The 18,720-nt window shown below is 58.6% G+C and overlaps 1 protein-coding gene across 16 annotated transcripts in view; it reads right to left on the bottom strand.

Annotated features, from left to right (window-relative positions):
* Nucleotides 1-5,194: 5,194 nt before the first annotated feature.
* Nucleotides 5,195-18,720, bottom strand: part of BIN1 (bridging integrator 1) — a 50,423-nt gene continuing 36,897 nt past the window's right edge. For 2 of the 16 annotated variants that reach the window (XM_047772127.1, XM_047772129.1), the window contains exons 9-19: nucleotides 17,245-17,327; nucleotides 16,057-16,101; nucleotides 14,304-14,451; nucleotides 13,036-13,164; nucleotides 10,377-10,484; nucleotides 9,852-9,875; nucleotides 8,896-9,003; nucleotides 8,087-8,158; nucleotides 7,766-7,876; nucleotides 7,440-7,541; nucleotides 5,195-5,835 (exon numbers count right to left, since the gene is read on the bottom strand). In XM_047772127.1, coding sequence (XP_047628083.1) covers nucleotides 5,728-5,835; nucleotides 7,440-7,541; nucleotides 7,766-7,876; nucleotides 8,087-8,158; nucleotides 8,896-9,003; nucleotides 9,852-9,875; nucleotides 10,377-10,484; nucleotides 13,036-13,164; nucleotides 14,304-14,451; nucleotides 16,057-16,101; nucleotides 17,245-17,327 — 1,038 coding nt within the window. In that variant the 3' untranslated portion in view covers nucleotides 5,195-5,727. The remainder of the gene's footprint in view (nucleotides 5,836-7,439; nucleotides 7,542-7,765; nucleotides 7,877-8,086; nucleotides 8,159-8,895; nucleotides 9,004-9,851; nucleotides 9,876-10,376; nucleotides 10,485-13,035; nucleotides 13,165-14,303; nucleotides 14,452-16,056; nucleotides 16,102-17,244; nucleotides 17,328-18,720) is intronic. The other 14 variants (XM_047772143.1, XM_047772128.1, XM_047772141.1 and 11 more) reach the window with 12 other exon arrangements.

Genomic DNA, 18,720 nt, shown 5'->3' with positions numbered 1-18,720 from the left:
GGCTGCACTTGCAGCATATTGAAGTTCCCAGGCTAGGGGTTGAATCAGAGCTACAGCTGCCAGCCTATGCCACAGTCACAGCAATGCCAGAGCCAAGCTGCGTCTGCGACCTAATATACCACAGCTCACAGCAATGCCAAATTGTTAACCCACTGAGCAAGGCCAGGGATCAAACCCGCATCCTTAGTGATAATAGTCAGATTCATTTCCCCTACACCACAACAGGATCTCCCGGAAATGGCATTATTTTTAGCTGCTAGATGCTTCATAGCTGGGGATGAAAAGAAATATTTTCATCTAATTCTCACAGACACCCCCCCACCCCGCCCCCAGAGTTCCCTGAACTTTCCATAGAAAGTCATAGTCTCAGTGAAAAATTGTCCTCCTTTTTCCTGGAGTGTAATTGGACTGTGCATTGGGAGGCTGTACTGGAGAAGATTCTCATTTACTCGGATGTGACAAGCCACATTACAGGCAGAAACAATGCCACGGGCATCACAGGAGAATGTGCCGGTCCCAGCCACATGGGCAACGAGGAAGGTGCCTGCAAAAGGCCGGTGCCTCCCCAACCTGAGGAGCCATGAGAACACCAGCTTCCAGAGCCCTGAATGCAACCCAAATATCTGCCCTGCCATTGCCCTGGAACTCGCCCCCTTCTAGAAAAACCCTTCCCTTTGCTCTGGAGAGAAATGGCCCTCTGCCCTTCCTATGAGTTTTGAAGATTTCAGACCCTGCCCCATTGTCTCCTAGGGCTTCTGCGGGGCCAAGGGCTGAGGAGAGGTGGCCGTTTTCTCCACGGTCTGCTCTCCAGCCTCCTGCTCCTTGTTTTTCTCAAAGCAGGTTTGACACACACAAGTCTCAGGGTCAAAGGTGGGATTTTCAGCCCAGCATAGAATTAGGAACAAATTGAATGTTAGTCTTCAGTGTCCCACAGACTCAAGTGTTCACTGCCAGGGATGTTCTGGAGGCTGGGTTCCTGGGCCTGGTCTCCCTCCATCCTCAAGCCCCTCTGCCTCCACCCTCCCCATCCAGGGTCCTCCTCCCCCCCATCCCCACCCCCAGACACAGGAAAGCACTTCCCTGCAGAACAGTTCCACTCTTTGTCTCCTCCCATCCGCAGAATAGGGGGAGAAATCAGGGTTAGAGCCAAATGAACCAAACATAATTTTTGAGATTCTTTTTCTCAACAAATGACCTTTTTATTCATTTAGAGGAATTTTTGCTTCCTCCTAGTTTACCGTTCCAGCTTCAAACCATAGACAAACGTCTCCAATAGAAACTGCTCTCTTCCTTAGACAAGGATGGACTTCATATAGAAGAGGGTAACCCTCCAGTGCAGAAGCTTCTGCACTTGCAGTACCAAGGCCTGAAGCTGCTCCCAGAGGGGAAATCCTGGTGCACCTGGAGCAGCCTAGTCTTCTGATGGAATAAGGAGGTACCCGCCAGACACACCATGTTGGAAGATAAATGTTTGGTTTGTTGAACTGTTGGCTTAAAAAATGATGGATGCACGTTTTTAAATGCAACCCTTGCCTTAGGAGCTCATGGGCCCTCACGAAATCCCTGTGAACAAAATAGAGATTGGCAGATGGCAGGAGGCGGGGGGTCAAAGGGGGAAAACCAGAAGAGACCATCTGAGGAGCGTGGTCCTCTCGGAGTCCTCAGGTCTCCACAGGGGTCAGGGTTTTGGGGTCTTTATCACAACCAACTATGCCATCAGTCTCCTGCTTAAATATGGCAGGGTTTTGGGGTCTTTATCACAACCAACTATGCCATCAGTCTCCTGCTTAAATATCTAAGCGGTCTGGGGGAAGTGCCCAGAGGGCTCCCAGCAGATCAGGACATGCCCTGAGTGCCTGGCGACGTCTACGTAGGACACTGGCTGACACTGGCTGACACTGACGGAAGTCGCTGTTGCAAGCTCAGAGCCCAGGGCCGCTGGTACAAGTAACAGCCATTGGGAAAACCTGGCCAGGGGAGTCATCAGTTTGCCCTGGAGCTTTAAAAACCACAGTCCAGATAAGCAAAGAGGTCCTGCTCTACAGCACATGGAACCACATCCAGTCACTTGTAATAGAACATGATAGAGGACAATATGAGAAAAAGAATGTATATATATGTAACAGAACATTGTAAATCAACCATAATAATTTTTTTTTAATAAAAAGCAAAAACCACAGTCCAGAACAGGCAAACACGAAACTGATTACGCGCGCTGGGTGCCGGGAGTATGACTCATTCACGCAAGTTTTAGTCAGCATGAAGCAGAAGTAGCAGCCTCCGCAGGGTCCTGGCAGCGCGTGGGGAGCCCAGCGTTCTGAGCTGGCAGCCAGCATCGTGAGCTGGAGCCTGGGCGGAGGGCGGACCAGCTGGCAGTTCAATCCTCCTACGCCCCTGACAAACAACACGACAGCTAGACAAGCAGGGGCGAACTCTGAGGAGGCCGCCTACGCCCAGGCAAGTGGACCGAAAGGGGGCGGGGTCAGCGGAGAGGGGGCAGGGCTTCTGTGCCCCTGCAGCTGGAGAGGCCAGGCGGGTCTGTGTTTCCGGAGACTGTGGTCAGGGGCCAGATTCTAAGGATCTGGGTAAGGAATGCTGGCTTGTGGGAGGAACAGAGAGTGCTGGGGCGTTTAAACATGAGTTTCTGATAAAAATCGCCCTGGCAGCCCTGGTCAACTCCTGGAATGGCTTAGAGGGAGATGCCCACAGTGGCAGCAGGACCAGCCAGGACCCTGACTGTCACCTTCCTGCAGGAGAGGTGACAGGCTGAACTGGGAGGGGGTGGGACGAAGAAAAGGATTCAGGGTTCTTTAGGAGGCTGGACAGAGGCCTTGGTGACAGACACAGGAGCACAGAGCAAGCAGGACCCTTCCGGTAACAGAAACCCCACAAACCTGACAGGCTTGTCTCATTCCAGGCAAGGAGGGAGGCAAAAGCCTTTCTCTTAAGAAGGTTTTGGAGTTCCCGCTGTGGTGCAGCAGGTTAAGGATCCAGCATTGTCTCTGCAGCGCTGTGGAGATGCTTGTTCGATGATCCCTGGAACAGTGGGTTAAGAATCCTGAATTGCCGCTGCTGTGGTATAGGTCGCAGCTGTGGCTTGGATTCGATCCCTGTCCTAGGAGCTTCCATATGCTGCAGGTGCAGACAAAACAAACAAATAAAAAGAAGGCTTTGACTTTGGGGAGAAAGGATGCCGTCCCTCATCTTTGTGCCAAAAGGCCACCTCTTTGTCCCTCATCTCTATATCACAAAGCCACCACACTGCAAGAAAGCTGAGTGGCCTCAGTGAAGTTCTTGGTACCTGAACAAAATCAGAGTTTGGTCAGGGAGGAGAAGCCAATGAGCATGGGGGCCACCAGCAACATGGCGGGGGAGGATACCCCAGGGTTGAGAAGACCCACTTGGAGATGCCGAGGCCGTCAGGGGAGATGGGCAGGCTGAAGCTTGGGTGAAGACCCTGGCCTGAAGCCATAAACTCAGGGTTGCCAGCTCATGATGAAGGATGACCTTCCACAAGTTTCCCAGCCCCTTCCATGGCTCTGCCCCACAGACCTACTAAGATGAGAACAGGGGTTGCATCAGGCTTCCAAAGCTGGAACCCCACCCTAGATCTGGGACAGTCCCCCTTGTGAACCTCCACCACCCTGGGCTCAAGGCCTCCTTGAGGGAGGAGCTGGGCTTCCTTCGTGGGCAGCCTGACAGTGCACACTGTGGGGACATGACAGGGTGAAGTTGAGCGACAGAGCCTCCGCCTACCCTGGGACTCCAAGACTGGATGTCCATCTTTGCCCAAAGTACGGTGACCTTGGCAGGCTGGGAAGGGGCAGTGGCTTTTCTCCCCTTCCCCTCCAGCAGTGGGGAATCCTCCTCTGTAAACCCTGCTCACCAGTAATGATCCTTTTAGTTTTACAGAGCCTTCCTCAGTGATCACTGTCTGCACAACCAGAGCCAGGCCAGCCGCCTGCCCAAGTTCTCCACAGGCCCACAGTGGCCCCTACCCCTAGAACAATAAAGAGCAGACTTGCATGGGTTGTATTCACCATCAGACGCAGACCTGGAGGTCAGCCCTGGATAGACTGGATGGGGTGAATAAAACCAAGGTCTCCCTGATGTCAACATTCTTACACACACACACACACACACACACACACACACACACACACACAAACTTCTAGGCAGGTTCTGTGATTCCCTGATCCCCTATGGGGTGCATCACTGGCTTAAGCACCTAGAATCCATCCCTTGTCTCCTCAGAAACTGTATCCAGATTTTTGTTCGGGTATCCACTCTTCCCACCTCCATCTCTAGGCACGGTAAGTTTGGGGCCAATCCAGAGGTTCCAGCTCTGGCCACAGGACAGGCTCAGCACTGGAGACCTGACCCAATTCAAGCCAACCAGACAAAGATTTCCCCCGTGGCTTCTGGGAAGGAGGTCCCCACCACTCAGGTGCAGGGCGCAGACATCACCCTGACAGCGTTGAGGAACCACCCAATGATGAAGCTGACGCCTGGGGATGGGGGCCAAGAGCAACTTAGAGGGCCTGAGCTAGAAGTCCAGGCCGGTCCCTGGGCCCAAGGCCAGAGCTCTAGCAGCTCCAGGCCACGGCTGCACATGCCACCCGTGCCACAGCCCACTCAGAGCAGCACCATCTGCTGACGGAGCTGGAGACCAGGCGGGGCTGCAGGCAGCAGGAGCCTTGATGCTGGAAAGGCGGGGAGGGGGAGGCATGCCAGGCTCGGGCCTTCCAGTCCCTGGGACCAACTACCCAGTTTCTACCCAGCCTGCCCACCACTCACTGGCAAGCCACCAAGCCCCTCAGCCTCAGACTCCCCATCTATGAAATGCAGTCTAAAGAGTTCTCACATGTGCTAGATAAAGTCACTGACGGTGGCACCCAGAGGCTGTGGGCACAGAACTGGCTCTTCAAGCCCCCTGTCTGCCCTTCCCATCACCTGGCCCCATCGCCAGCATCTCAACTCTAGCAGACAGGGGTGAAGCCCTGGCAGGTCTGCGCCCAAATGAACTCAAGGAAGCAGTGGTCACACACCAGCAGTGGGGGCTTTGGAGAATCCACCCAGCAGCATGGAGCAGAGGGCAGTGGTGGACTTTCTCAGGGCAAAAGCGCAGACATCAGGGCTTCACTGCAAAGCAGGTGGCAATTGAGGGAGAAGAAATAAACACACAATTCCCGAGTGCTTTTGTCAGGTTTTTTGTTTGTTTGTTTGTTTCATTTTGTTTTGAACACTAAGATTTATTTTCAAACAGCACACAGACGGTCTGCAGGGCAGGGCCAGGCCCGGATGGTCTGGGCCCAAGGTCTCTGGAAACACCGGACCCCACCCACGGCAGCTGCCAGGAAAAGAGGGCCCTTGCCCAGGCAAGCATGGGGGCTCAGGCCCCAGGCCCGCCCCACAGGGGCACACAGGCTGCGACACCCGGCGAGAGCGGTGCGTGGGCGGGTGCGGCAGGAGCTCAACTAGGGGACACAGCAGCTTCAGGAACACGGTGACTCCACAGGACTTGCTGAAACCAGGTTCTCTGGAAACAACCTTGTCTCTGGGAGAACACGTCTTGGCTTGGCTCTCTCCCTTCAATTTCCCTTTGCTTTTCAAAAGTTTACAAACGAAAACAGGAGGAAAAAAAAAAAAGAAAGAAAGAAAGAAACACACATTTTTCGGGAAAAGGTGGTGTTCTTCACGCTCCCAGGTGCTGCGCCAGCCACACCCTCACTGCACACGCTCTGTGAAGTTCTCAGGGAAGACACCCCGGCACTTCTCCAGCTCCTTGTGCTGGTTCCAGTCACTCTCCTTCACGCCCATGAGCCAGCCTTCATCCTGAGGGGAAGCGGGTGTCACAGGGTCAGGAAGAGGGCGCTGACCTTCCCACACGGGATGATGAGCCTCCTCCTGCCTGTTCATCCCCTCCAGACTGTTACACCTGCCCTACAGGTCACCTCCTCCAGGCAGCATTCCTGATATTCTCCTGCGACCCGTCAACCAGCTCACCCCAGGAGCCATCCCCTGTAGTAGGTGCAGGTGCATCTAACTCTGTGTTTGCTGAGCCCTCTTCCCTGCGGCAAGGCAACCTGCCTGACCACCTCTAAACAACCCCCTCTGTCCCCCATCTCGGCGTGTCCCACCAGCCAGTGCTCACACATCACTTAGAAGGACATCAGCTGTTCTCTGGCCTTCCACAAACACTGCCAGAAAGTTCTGCTGAGCACGGACCACTTAAAAGGTTCCAGAATGACCTTAGGCCATGCTACCAAGGCCTCCAACTCCACTTGACCTTTGCTTGAATACTGATCCCTCACAGGGACCACCTACTGCAGCCCTGACAACCTCCCTGGCCCCAGACCTGGGCCCTGGGCCTACAGTGACTGTACACCCTGCCCATGGCCAAGGCCACTGCTGCCCCTGCAGCCAGGCCAGGCCTGGAACCCACCTGGTTCTTGGTCTCATTTTGCACGATCATTTTCCTTGTCACAGGCCTCTTACACCCTCCCCAGGTGACTCCCACTGTGCTGGGGGCCAGGATTCTGCTTTTGAAAGCAGCCAGGTGGGCCCTTGGGAAGAGCAGTGGAGACCTGGGGCTTTCCTGATTCAGTGCCAGGTCCCAGAAGCCTTGTTACTCAAACCTCCTTGTTACTCAGCAGCCCTCCAGAGTCCTCAAGTCCCAGCCCAGGGACGCAGGTTGGCCTCATTCCACACCCAGTCCCCCTTTCCCCCTGACAAGTCACAGGGGCTGCTGATGACAAGCAGATGGGATTGCCACCAGGTCCCCTGTTCCCCATGGGGGCACCCCCAAACAAGCAAAGGCTCCTGCTGAGGGGGAAGCAAAGCAGCCAGTCTAGACCTAAGGGCAGTCCTGCCCCAGCTCACTCTGCACCAGGCCAGCTCAGCGGGGCCCACTCTGATGGCATCCACTAACAAGGAGAGGCTGCAGGCAGAGGGTCCAGGAGGCACGGGGTGAGGACCAGCTGGGGACAGGGCTGGGGATTCAGGGGTCCCTTACGGTGGGCAGGGAAGCACAAAGTCCCTGCAGGTCCAGCCTCGGCGGGGGCGAGGGGGGGGGGATGCGGGGTTGGGGGGGGTGGCACATGGGGCCCACCGGGAGGTTGCAGAGCAGGCTGGGGGTTGGGCAGTGAGCGGGGCAGCCAGGGATCCTACCGGGGAGGAAGGAGACAGCAGGGAAGGAAGGGAGAAGAGGACCAAGCAACTTGTAGGCAGAGCCCGAGGAAAGGAGGAGGCCGGGAAAAGGAAGTGCGAGATGGAAGGGGAGACAGGGAGAGCAGCAAAGCGCTGCACGGAAGGCGGGCGGGGAGGCGGGGTGGGGGGAGAAGGGGAAGAGACCGGATGGAGGGAGGGGCGAGGCCGCGGCCCGACGGTGGGGCTCTGCTGCCCCCTGTTGGCCGCGCCTCGCCGCAACCCCGGCTCACCTGCTCCTCCGGGTTCTGGAAAGGGATCACCAGCACCACGTCGCCAGCCTTGAGTTGCAGCTCGTCCGTGTCAGTGGCCGTGTAGTCGTGCTGGGCCTGTACCTGCAGAGGGTGGGGAAGACCTCAGCCCTTCGACTCAGCTATTTGTCCGCCTGCAGCCCCCGGAAAGCAGCAGGACCGGAGCCCGACGGCACCTCGCGGAGTGGGGAGCTGGTGGAGTCGGGTAGGATGACTTTGGGCCGACGGAGCGCCAGCCAGGCCCAGCGTCCCCCTCCGTGAAAGGGGGGTGGTCCGCCCCACGCGGGCAGGCAGGAGCCCTGGCTCACCTTGAACATGAACCCTGGAGGCAGGTCCAGGCGCCCTGCCGCGCTGCCGCTCTCCACGGTGCCGTTCACAGTTGCTGAGAAGGTCTCCACCACCACCGCCGGGAGAGAACTCTGGGGGGGGGGAGCGAGAAAAAGGGCTGGGAGGGGTCCCCAAGGGGCAGGGGCCGCGCGGGCAGAGGAGGGGGTGTCTGTGCCCGATGCCGGACCAGCCTGCCTCCAGGTTCCTCGCCAGGAACCACGACCTGGACCAGCACAGAGCAAGACTCAGGGCTCGGGAGCCGCGGCGCGGAAAGGAGACGGAGCTCCGTCCTGTTGTCTTACGGAGGCTGCTTCACTTGCTGCCGGCTCCCCAGGCTCCTGGGCTCCACCCGCCACCTCCGACGCCTCTGCTGGCTGCAACATAAACGCGGCCACGGACGGGGTCAGACACAGGACAGACGTGCGATCGGGGCAAGAGAAGCTGCGGAGAACCAGCGCCTCTGCCCGCACAGGGTGCAGCTGAAGGCGTGAGGGCAGGCTCAGGCACGGCGAGGGGCCACTGCTGAGAAGCCAGGGACAGGCCCCTGAGGCCACAGGAAGCCTCCCTCACAGGCCCTGCCCTCTAAGCCCAAGGCCTGGCCAAGCCTGGGCTTCCCCACCCGCGGGGCAGCTGGCCTGTCACAGGCACCCCGTGATCAGGGCCCAGGCCAGGCCCAGCCACCGCTGGCCGGCTGCAGTCCAGCTGACCCAGGCCAGCACTGAAACGCAGCCACTTCCAAGCTCTGGGAGCAGTCACTCGACCCCAGCCCCTTTCCTCAGCTGTAAAAGGAGGAATTGTCTGGGATAGGCTGAAGCTTGAAGAATTCTGGATAGCGCCCTCCATAAATCAAGTGCTCTAAATGCTCCTCCTTCCCACTGAGGGGTTTGGGCTGGAGACAGGGGCAGGGTTGGCCAGCAAGTAAGAGACTGGCCTGATGGGAGCCTCCCTGGCTTAGTGATAGGCCCTGTCCCAGAGGCTCAGGGCCTCACCTCACCCTCGGTCCCTCGGTGGCCTTGTCCATCCTGGGCCCCTTCCTCCAGGCTCTTCCTCCATGCTACCACCCACCCCCCCCCCAGGGGCAGGGGGCAGGGAGGGCTGGGGGGGCACTTACTTGGGCAGGCCCTGGCTCGGCCGTCTGGCTGGGCCAGGCCACAGCAAAGGTGCCCTCGGCAGCGCTGGGCTCCCCGGAAGGCAGGCTGCCAGCTGGACTCTCTGTGGGCTAGTGACAGGCCACCAGGGAGGACAGGGCGGGAGGGGCAGGGGGCAGGGGCCGGAGACAAGAGAAATGGTTGTGAGGGCTGAGGGGAGTGGATGGGCCCTGTGGCCAGGAGTCTGGCTGGAGCCCCTCGGGGGACAGAAGAAGTCCCCTGCACTGGACAGAAGGAGACCTGGAGAGGACAGACGAAGCCCCCCAGGAGGGACACCTACTCCCACCTGCCCACGGGATAGGAAGCAAATGTGTGGCTCAGCCCGTCACCTACCAAGACCTATCCTGAATGGCTCTGCCTGTGCCAGCTCTGGCCTCCTTCAGGGAAATACTATGAAGCTTTGCAGGCCCCAGAGCCTAGGTCACTGGCACTGTCACACCTGCCCCTCGTGGGCCCCCATATCTGAGCACCAGGCCAGGATGGCACCTGTCCGACAGGTACCTGGCCTGTCTCTGCCTGTCCTACTTCTCGAATCACCTCTTCCTCCCTGCTCTGCCCCAGAATTTCGTGGTGCCACTGCCCCACAGGCCTTGGCCCCCCTTGGGGACACCCCATCCATCCTGGGGGACCCCCTGGTTGTCTGGGGGCCTCTCACAGCTCTGACAACTGAGCCGCACCACAGGACTCTTGAAAGGCTAAATTGAGAAGCCCTTTCCCACGGGGCCTGGCTGAAGGCACAGTGTCTCCCGGGGTGGGGAGAGGGGCAGCAGAACAGCTGCAGCCAGCTCCCTGTGCATGTGCACGGCCATGGGTTTGTATGCATGCACCTGTGAGCCGCCCAGGTGCAGGACAAGGTGGGTGGGCCCAGCACACAAACAAGGGCGGCCCTCAGGGGTGGGCACAAGCAAGCACAGCTTACCTCCCAGAGGTCCCATGGAATTGACTGAGTGCAGCAGAGGGAGAAGGAGAGTTAGCACAGAGGTTAGAGACAGGGCAGCAAGCACCTCGAGGGCCCCCACCCCACGCCCACCTCAGGGCCCTCGAGCCCAGTGCGTGTAGAGCAGAACAGAGCCAGGCTCTGCAGTCTCCAGGGGCCAAGTCCCAGGCACCTTCCAAGGGCTGAGACCCCAGGCCAGAGAGTGTCTGGACTCAGGGCTGCCACCAAGGGAGGGACAGGACCCAAGATGGACTGTACGTTCCAGGTGGGTGTGCAGCTGACCTCCTCCTGAGATCCTCATGCTGACCTGTGTCTGCCTTCTTCCTTTCACTGTGTCACGACCAGAGGTCATGACAAGAGCTGGGGCTCCAGGGAAGGACAGTGAGTGGGAGGAGAGCCTGGTGACCCCAGGACCCCAAAGGCCTGGGCCTAGATGGGCAGACAGGAACCTGGGCCCCAGTGCCCAGAGGTCATTGGGCGCATGGGCAGTGGTGGGCTCACACCAACCTGACCGGAGGGCGTGGGCGCCTTCACAGGGCTTGCTACAGGTGGGAGGGGGTCAAAGTCCAGATCCAGCAGACTGGCCTGCTCCGAAAAAGGCCCCGGGGCCTCAAACTTGGCAGCAGCAGTAGAGGAAGAGGTGGTTAGTGAGGGGCTACAAGCACTCAGCAAGGGCATGCACAGCAGACCCTGTCCCCAGACCCACCACCAAGACAGGGCACAAGCTCCACCCTCCCAGGGTCTGGGGCCACCTGCCAGACCAGTAGCAAGCCCCCAACTCTGTCTCCATCCTGCAGACCTAAGAGGCCCCCCAGCGCCTGCACCCAAGAGCTCCCCTGACCCCGTGCCTCCCAACCCGCCAGCAGCAGCCACAGTGAGGACCCCTAGACAGGCACTGGCCTCCCTTGATGCCCCCTGCTGACTGGTGGTCCTGTAGTGATACCTGCCCCCAGCCAGCTCAGGGCTAAGCCAGCACACACTGTCCGTCTTAAAGGCGGGGGTCCCCAACACCTGAGAACCTATGTTCACACTGAAAGTCCTCCCCTCACCAACCCTGACTGCAGCCCAGGGAGCTGCCTGCAGCAGGTATGGCCCAGGGCACCAGGACACAGTGGCCCCTTGCACACAGTAAAAAGCTGGCCCCACAGTAAGCTGGGCCAGACATGGAAGAAAAGTGTCTGTCACAGAGCCGGCCTGGAGGACAAGCCACCCAGCACTGCCTGCCCAAGAGGGGGCTTCTCTGTAGCCTCATCTCATGAGGGCTCCCTGGGCAGCGAGGACCATGACTATCAGGCTCAGCCCAGGGTTCCCCCCAGGTAGGGATGGGACAGCCACAACCCCAAAAGCCCCAGCTGGATAGCCTCCTGAGCACCCCACCCCACTCCAAGATGGGCACCTGAGACCTGGGACTGTGGGAAGGAGCCCCCCGGAGAGGCCTTCATGAGAGACCCCAGACCAGTCCTAAAAGGATGGTGCTGCCATCCCACTGCTCAGGGGACAAGGCACGGAGCTCAGAGAGCCAGGCCAAGAGGATGCACCCCTGCCCACTGACTTCCCTTTCAGTCAAGCCCTGTCCAGTGAGCTGGGGGGTTGTGGGGAGTTCACTGCCATCTCCAAGGGACAAGTGCACAGGGCACTGTGGGCATTTCTCCCACCTGCTTCAGGCACTTCTCTCCCCCACAGGGCCCCCCACCCATCCCCTCTCAGAAGTCCGCCAAGCCCAGACAGCTGCCCCCTCATGCTCCAAGGGCATATACCTCACCTCCCACAGGCCAGCCTCCCATCATGCAGGACCAGAACCATCCTCCAGGGAAGGGACACAGGCTACTCACCACCACCCAGCAGAGAAGCCCAGTCAGCAGAGCATCATGGAGGGACAAGCCCACCGCAGCCCCCAGCCCCAGCAAGAACCCCTGGGGCACATGCTCCCCACCCCACCAAGCAGAGACCGGCTTCCCACCAGAGACAAAGGGACAGCAGGGGAAGCATGTGGGGAGCACGGAGCCTCACTCTGCGGGTGGCCTGGCTGCAGGTGAGCCCGAGACCCTCACCCGTCAGAGGGGACAATCCCTCCCAGGGGCCAGTGAAGGTACCAGCCAGTGAAGGTAAGCAGCCAGCACTGTTCCGTGGGCATTTACTAGCCCTCAAGTCACCTCATGTCCCTCGTGTGCACCTGGAGGGGAGGCAGGCTGGGGGCGGCCAGCATCCCAGCCACAAGCTGCCCTGGAGGTCATGCCTACCCCCAGCTTCAGGAGCCTAGGGGCCAGCAGAGGTGCTTCCCTCCCGGTCCCGAGCTGGGGCATCACCTGCCTGCCTGTACTGAAAGTTCCTAATTCTGACCCAAGTGCCCCCAGGGGGGCTTGAAGCCTACCATTCCAAGGCCTGTCCTGGCAGAGAACAGCTCCACTGCCTCTCCCTCCACACTCACCCTCAGACCCTGCCCCTCCCCTCCAGGCCTCTGAACTCCAGCAAAGGAGCCTACAAGAGGCCCAGCAGAGAGGCCCCAGCACAGCAAGCCCATTGCAGTGCTGCAACACAGGGCTCCTCAGCCTGGAGCTAGCCAGCCTGCACAAAGGCAAGGCCCAGCTCTGCTACCAGAGACTGTCTCTGCTCTGCCCTCCCTTCCCGCACCTGGGGATGGCCTTACACGCCTCCTTGGGCAGGTGCAGAGGTAGCCCTGCCTGTGGCCCAGCCACAGCCTATCTCGTGCCTTGCAGGGATTTCCCCACTGCGTTCCTGTCCTTCCCGCCTCCCACAGCAGCCCTCTCCCAACACACTGAACTCCTGGGAGCTCCTCACTCCTCCCTCTGTACCTACACACAAGCTGCTGCCTCTGCTCGAAGTCACCTGCTCCATGAAGCCTTCCCTGATTGACCCAGGTCCTCCGTGCTCCCCACCTCTTTTGGCCATAGCGTCAGTGAAACTGAGAAGCCACTGCTGAACTGACTTTGTCTCCTAGGACCCTTTACCTGTGTCCTCACAGCTGGCCACAGAACATGCTCAGAGAGAGCCGAGGGATGGTGGAGGGAGAGGGAGCTTTGCAAGGAAGTCTCAGATTCCTGGCTCCTGAGGCAGAGACCCAGGGTGTGGGGTGGGAGTTGGTCATGCACACCCCAAAAGAGCAAGAGAAGCGGGAGAGGGCAGGGCCGCGGCCGCCGCGGCTGACCTGGGAGGGGGTGGTCACGCTGATCTCAGGGACAAACGTGTCGTCAAACAGGCTGAGGATCTGCTCCTGCTTGACCTCCTTGGACGGGGTGTGTTTGGGAGGCGGAGGGACTGGTGGGCCTTTCCGGAGCTGTGGGTCAGCAGCGAGTGAGGGGGCCGCAGGGGGAAGCACAGCACAGCGTGGGGGTGGGAGACAGAGACAAAGCCACAGTTAGTCACACCCGGCCACGTCCCCACCCGGCAACTGAGCAGGAGGAAACGAGAAGAGCCTCTGATTACCAGGACACCAACACCACCAGGCCGAGACCCAAAGCTGCAGAGAGAAGGGGTGGGGGTGAGGGATGGAGCAGAGAGGACAGAGCAGGACAGAAGAGGAGAGAAGGAAGGGCAGCTGGTCTCAATGCCTGTAGGAAAGGCTGTGGAGAGAAAAGGAGCTGAGACAGAGCCCGTGCTTGCCTCCCACCGGCTCTGCAGATACACCCAGACCTTCTGCCCCTCAAAGCCAGAAGCTACAGCCCAGCCTCCGGCCCCCTGCAGGCCAGTGTGGAGCCAGGGCCCCACCTGGACGGCCAGGGAAAACAGTCACACACCTGCCCACATGGGGGCCTCAGGCAAGTCAGCCACCTCCAAGCCTATCTCCTCATCCGTCAAGTTGGGGTGCTAACAGGCTGCGTCTTAGGACAATGAATGAAAACACAGAAAGTGCTGACCCACGTCCAGCCCAGAGTGAGCCCTTGACAGTACGGGCCCTCCCTCTAAGCTGAACAGCTGCAGGAAAGCCTAGCGGGGCACAGTCGGGGCTGCACGGTGGACCCCATGCCTCCCTTCTTTCTCCCCGACTCCAGGGGACCCTGGAGACCCCGGTGGGGTGGGAGCCAGTTCCCCCTCCCCCCTCACAGCCCTTCCTCTGCTGTCCCTCCTGCATGGCCCCAAGCAAGAAAGAAGGCAGCCCCCCCCCCCTTGGGGGGCTCCTGGAGCCTGTGGGAGAAAGGAAAACAGTGAGAGTCAAGCAGCCCAAAAGCCAGGGAGAGAGGAAGGGGATGCTGCAGCTGAGGGGCGGGGGCAGTGTGGGGACACCTGAGGGGCTGACAGTCACAGATGCCCTGGAAGGAGCCTCGCCTAGTAGGGCCCCAGGCAGGACATGGCCCTTGCTGGGCAAAAGCTCTGGCTCCACACCTGAAGGCCAGGCAGGGACAGAGTGGCCGGGGAGGAGAGAACGATGCTGGACCAAGAGGGAAAGAGAGGACAAGCCACGAGCTGTGTACCTACCTGGGACGGGGACTTGGGGAGGGCTGCCCCAGGTGTGGCTGCCCCGGCTGGCTCAGGCTCGTGGTTGACTCTGATCTCGGGAGTGGCAGCAGGAGAGCCATCAGGCGGAGGCGAGGGGCTCTTGTTCCCTTTTGCAGGGGCGTTGTCACTGTGGGGGAGACAAGGGCGCCAGATGGAGGGAGGTGGCGGCATCCAAGAGGGGCCTGCAGATGTGAGTGGCCTGGGGACCCGTGTGTGAAAAGGTGTGCGCACGTTGTGTGACCGTGTGTGTGCGCATGTGTGTCCACGTGGATCCTGGGAAATGGCGCACGTGTGTATCCCCAGACTCACTATGAAAACATGATGTCCACCTGTGCATGAGTGTGTGTCCCCATGCCTCCCCCTATGAAACTGCATGTGTGTTGCAGGAGAACAGGAGAAAATGAGGAGGACAGGTTTGGCCCTGGGAATAGGCAGGGGACAGTGACAGCAGGGGTGGAACCAGAACTGAGGTCTGCTGGCCCCAGGGAGCAGGGCGGATTCCTGGAGCCGCAGGGCCAGCCAGCATCCACTGGCCTCCACCAGGTTGGTCCTCGGGACTCCACAGCATGAGAAAGCCAATCATCCCAGAGGCAGTAAGTCTCAGCCCCAAGTCACACAGCAGCCCCGACACTCAGGTAGGCCCGCTCCTCAGCCTGACCTCACAGGTTCCTGGCTGGCCTGTCTGCTGTCCACACCTCAAGCCAGCAAGGAACCAACATGCTTCCCGGCCACCCCACACCATCACTGTCTCTGAGCCTTTGCTCCCACAGCCCCCCACTCTACCCTGTGAAACCTGGGAGACCAGCTGGAGATCACAGGCAGACAAGTCAATAAAGGGGGGCCTTCACAGCAGGTGAGGGTGCAAGGTCCCTTCCCAAGACGTGTCCAGTACCAACAAGGACAATTGGTGTGCACAGCCCACCACCTGGGCACGGAGGTAGGGAAAATAAAAATCTGTACTTCATAAGGAAATTCTAAAACAGTCCTGACCAAGACTACCACCAGCCACAGGAGGCTGTTTAAATTTATGCTTAAATGAAATGAAATTAAAAATTCAGGAAGTTCCCATTGCAGCGCAGCAGAAGCAAATCTGACTAGTATCCATAAGGATGCAGGTTCAATCCCTGACCTTGCTCAATGGATCAAGAATCTGTCATTGCGGTGAGCTGTGCTGTAGGTCACAGACATGGCTCGGACCCCACGTTGCTGTGGCTGTGGTATAGGCCAACAGCTGCAGCTCTGATTTGACTCCTAGCCTGAGAGCTTCCATATGCCATGGGCGTGTCCCTAAAAAGCAAAAAAAAAAAAAAAAAAATCAGCTCCTACCGCCTAGTGCTCACCCGCCCCTGCCCCCATGTCACCATGTGGGACAGGGTAGGTCTGGAAGGATGAACAGACACCCTGGTTCCTAAATATCTTTCCTAACGGGTTCTATGGGAATGCCTTTGCCTCCTTAAACACACACACACACACACACACACACACACACACACACAGAATTCCTGCAAACCATCATGCTGCAGCAGCCCTCCCTGAGAGCCCCTGGCCACCTCCTCTGCTGTTATACTCAGGGTCGGGTCGAGGCCAAGGGGAACGTGCTGAGTCTGCCCCACCACCCCCCACGCACACCACACGCAGGGGCAGGTTAGGGGTTAGTGGCACCCAGGGGCAGGGCTGGCGCATGCACAGGCTGGCGGCCTCGGAGGCCCCACAGCGCACACACTGCCGGTACCTGCCCTTCTTTCTGCGCAGCCGGGAGAACAGTTTGGTTTTCTTTCTGTGGGGACGGACGGGACATGGAGGCCTTCGTTTGGGGGAAATGAGGATGTGGGGCTGGCCTGGTCCCTTCCCTCATCAGCAGCTCCCCTAGCTCCCAGAGGTCAGGAAGAGGGCCCAGCCTGCCCATGGTCCCTGCTGACCAGTCCCCCCACCCCAGGCCTCTGCCTTCTGCCAGGGCCCTGAGCCATACAGAAGAGGCCAGTGCCCTGAAGTGGGGCCTATGAATGGCAGGAGGCTCGGGCTGGGACAGCACTGGGCATTACCCAGCCGCTGATCCAGCCACAGGAGCTCTGGGAACCCAGAGTGCCAGGAAGGAGTAGGGTCAGCGAGCCAGGGTGGGGCCCTGGGCAACGAGGTAACCTGGCCGTAATGGACCCCTCTTGTGTAAGGGAGGCGAACAACCCTCCATGGCCCTTGCCCACCCCCAGAACAGCCCTTTCCCTTTCCCAGGGGAAGCCTGGCCCCAGCTACCTGCATGGCCCATCGCGGAGGTCCCACCATTTCCTCCAGGCCAGCCAGGAGACATGCGAAATGGCTTTTGGCATTTACTGTCCTCGGGGCACCATGGCCTACCCTCTCAGTCACACTATTGGGTTTTTAGGGGAGAAGAGGGGCAATGACCTTCACTGAACACTAACTGCCTTCTTGCTCCATAGGTACATCCCAGTAACCCCGAGAACCAGGTGCTATCACCTGCATTACAGGGGAGGAAGTTGAGGCACCTCGGTGCTCTGCATGCCACACTGCACAGCACAGAAAGGAAGGGGAGCCTCAGACTCGCCGCCAAGGGCCAGGCTTTCCCCCAGAAAGCAGGGCTCTGTTCTGGGCAGAGGCCACCATCCAGGGACAGGGGCTTCCCAGAAGCAGAGCTGGGAAAGGCCACGCCCCACTCTACCAAGAGGCTGCCTTCCAGACGGCTGATCATTTAGACCTGGGCCCTGCCAGCAAAGCTGCTCCACAGGCAGGAAGCCAGGAAGGCCAGGGGTCTGCAGACTGCCCAGGAGGTCTCCCGGCCCTGAAAGCCCTCTGCTCCTCTGAGCACAGGGAGGCTGAACCTGAAAGGACAAGCCAACAGGGCCCACAGGAACGAGTCCTGCCCCAGACCACATGCCCCACCGCCCTCCCAGGGAGCATCACATACCTGGGCTGGGCCTTGACCGTGAAGGTGTTGCTCCCGTGCTGCTTCTCCAGGCTGACCAGCACGTCATTGAGATTCTGGTTGAGCTGTAGTAGGAAAAGCAAGCCCATGGGGAGGGGGCCTCTGAGGCCACCAGACAGCCCCCCTCCCCTAGTAACACTCCTGCTTCTCTTCCCACCCAGGCCCTCCCCGATCCCACCCCTCACCCCGGGCTCAGGCAGGAGCGAGCTCCTCTCTCCTGCAGTGGGGGCTGGGAACCAGCAACCACCCCCAGAAAACCCACAGGAAGAGGAGGAGGAAGTGGGCTGCCCTGCTAACAGTTACTTTTTCTGGGGACCATCTTTTTCTTCTTTCTATTTATAGGCTTTTCCTCAAATGCCAGGAAAGCTTGTATTGTTTTTAATTTTTTTCGATTGTGTTTGCAGGTTAGCTGTTGATCCTGTTAAAGTCATTTGCCGAGATGGTTTCAGGCCATGTTACCATTGCCAGAGATTTCACCAAAAGCACAGGCCAGACAGGAGTTTATACCCACGCACTTCATGGTTCTTACAGAGAATGCATCTCTCTGCTTTAGCCCCTCAGGAGCCCAGGGCTGAACACTCCTCCCACTTTACACAAAGGATTTCTTCCCATAACACCTCTCTGTTTGCTAAGTTTTCCAAGCTGTCTCAAATCTTTGAAGGGAAGAAGGAAAAGCAGGAAGGAAAGGGAAGGCCTGCCAGGCAGGAAACCCTACTCTGGGTGGTCACTCAGGAGAGGCCCCAGGCCGGCAAACACCCCCTCCTACCCTGGGCCTGGGACCCAGCACAATGGCTTTTCCCCTCTAGGCCCAGGATTCAGAGTCAGATCTTCCCTTCACATAGGTGGGTTCCTCCACCTCAGCTTTGCAGTTTAACTGTCAGTTAAATCAAAATGAAAATAATAGGCATCCCCGTCGTGGCTCAGCAGAAACAAATCTGACTAGTATCCATCATCTTAAGGATCTAGTATCAAGGACCCGATGTTGCCATGAGCTGTGGTGTAGATTGCAGACGTGGCTCAGATCTGGTGTTGCTGTGGCTGTGGTGTAGGCCAGAGGCAATAGCTCCCATTCAGCCTGTAACCTGGGAACCTCCATGTGCCATGGGTGAGGTCCTAAAAAAAAGAAAGAAAACAACATGGCATAGGAATTTAAGCTAACCAGATGCTCCTCACACCAGATTCTGGTAGATAAAGCAGACCTGTTTGAATGTCTTAAGAAACATGAAAAAAAAATTTTTTTTTTTCACTTGGGAAAATTCTGGTAATTTACATCTTCTCTGCCTACAAATTGGGAAACTGCCACCATTTTCTGCCAGCTCCCTGGGCCAAGGTGGCCTGCAAATGTTTACAGTTTGAGGGGAGCTGGCTATGCTCAGGTGGGAGAACAGAACTGGAGCAGGGAGAGGGCCGGGCTGCACCCCGGTGGCTAACACTCCCATGGGGCCCTGACACTGCTAC

Source organism: Phacochoerus africanus, chromosome 3 (genome assembly GCF_016906955.1).
Source record: "Phacochoerus africanus isolate WHEZ1 chromosome 3, ROS_Pafr_v1, whole genome shotgun sequence".
Taxonomy (NCBI): Eukaryota; Metazoa; Chordata; class Mammalia; order Artiodactyla; family Suidae; genus Phacochoerus; species Phacochoerus africanus.
Note: the sequence above shows the minus strand (reverse complement) of the source record. Positions and strands in the feature narration are given on the sequence as shown.